Source organism: Rhinopithecus bieti, unplaced genomic scaffold, assembly GCF_001698545.2.
Source record: "Rhinopithecus bieti isolate Rb0 unplaced genomic scaffold, ASM169854v2 repeat_1207, whole genome shotgun sequence".
In the NCBI taxonomy this organism is placed as follows: Eukaryota; Metazoa; Chordata; class Mammalia; order Primates; family Cercopithecidae; genus Rhinopithecus; species Rhinopithecus bieti.
The window spans coordinates 1-1,681 of NW_016876106.1; the positions used below are offsets into that span (position 1 = coordinate 1).

A 1,681-nucleotide genomic window follows, 5' to 3' on the forward strand; every position below is an offset into this window, starting at 1 on the left:
AGAAGCCAAGATGGTACTTTACCTCCACAACTTCAAACCCATCCAGACAGGTTATCCGCACCACATCTCTAAACACATATTTTGCCTTCGCAGGCTCCCAAACAGAAGTGGGAGTTTCTTCGTTAGGACAGGGGATTGCTTGAAAGAACAGAAGTTAGGACAGGAAAAAAGAGTTACTAAATAGTTGAAGACTCTCATTCTATTTACATCATTCTCACACTTTCTAAAATCATCCAGTTGTCCTCATTCCTGATGCTTAACATTCCAATACAGCAGATGTCTAAAATCATATGGCATCACCAACTAACCACCCCAAACTGTCTGCACTCTCAGGTCTAGTTAGAGGATTACTAGGGGTTGAGGCATTCCTAGCAACCATTGACTGGTTTAGATTTTCCTGAGGAAGTGAAGTATCTCAGGATACTATCAGAACAACAATCTATCTGTTTTTTAAATTATTGTTGCTTTGTTTTGTTTTGTTTTAGAGACAAGGTTTTGCTCTGTTGCCCAGAGTGGACTCAGACTCCTACTTCCTGGGATCAAGGGATCCTCCTGCCTCAGCCTCCCCTGGTAGCTGAGATCACAGGTGCTTCCATTGTGCCTGGATCATCTACCTGCTTTGATCCCACATTGTTTGGGGACTTTGGTATCACCAACCAAAGAGGCACTTCTAGGTTACTCACTCCATGGTAGTAAAATTTCCAGCCCTTGTTTTGCCCTGTTAGATCAGTTTGGAAGATGATATCAAGAGCATTACTCTTGGTTTCAATATTTAGTGGCCCAGGGAATCCATGACCGCAGTAAGGACCAAATTGCTGATCTCCTGCAACAAACTGAACGAAATGATGAAATCAGAAGAGGGAAAGAACTAAAGGAAAAAGGTAAAATTCAGGGGTGGGAGATAAAAATAACAGAGGCATTAAATGTCACATAAAATAAGAAGCAGCAAACTAAGGGTCAGGAGAAAAGATAATTTTATCTTCAGGCTGAGTGCAGTGGCTCACGCCTATAATCCCAGCACTTTGGGAGGCTGAGGTGGGAGCATTGCTTGAGGCCGGGAGTTTCAGGCCAACCTGAGCAACATAGCAAAACCCCATCTCTGTAAAAAATAATAATAATAATCACAATAAAATATTAGCTGGGTATGGTGGCGCACGTCTGTGGGCCTAGGTACTCAGGAGGCTGAGGTGGGAGACTTGCTTGAGCCCAAGAGGTCAAGGCTACAGTGAGCTTTGACTGCACCACAGCACTCCAGCTTGAGCAACAGAGCAAGACCCTGCCTCAAAAATTTTTCTTTGTCTTCAGGGAGAGATCTCTTTGTGTAAGTTGAGGGTGGGGTATTAATCAACTGTCACGCACAACTAAACTGTCAGGGCAGTTTCCCTCTGAGTCAGCTGGTTCCACATCAAAATCTTCTCTCCGCACAGTCACCACCACTTGGAACCCTTCCTCCAGCCGGATCTGGTATTCACACCTTGAGTTCTCTGGATACGGTTTGGGATAATTGGGACTTGCAATCTCCCCAATCAGTGCAGTGAATACATCCCCACTGCAATTAACTAAGAGAGAAAAGTGAAAGGGAGAATCAAATACGGCGTCAAGCAAAGGAATTCCTGTACTATTCTATGATTCCTTCTCTCAGAAACTGACAGTCCTCCATTCAAACTAACCTGAGATCCCC

At 44.0% G+C, this 1,681-nt stretch overlaps 1 protein-coding gene across 1 annotated transcript; it reads right to left on the bottom strand.

Annotated features, from left to right (window-relative positions):
* Positions 1-316: 316 nt before the first annotated feature.
* On the bottom strand, positions 317-1,559 carry LOC108525672 (complement C1s subcomponent-like; the record flags this gene model as incomplete). The annotated part of the gene is made up of 2 exons (XM_017866572.1): positions 317-833; positions 1,360-1,559. Coding segments are annotated over 2 exons (476 nt in total), but the record flags the coding sequence as incomplete, so codon positions are not given.
* Between the last annotated feature and the right edge of the window lie 122 nt (positions 1,560-1,681).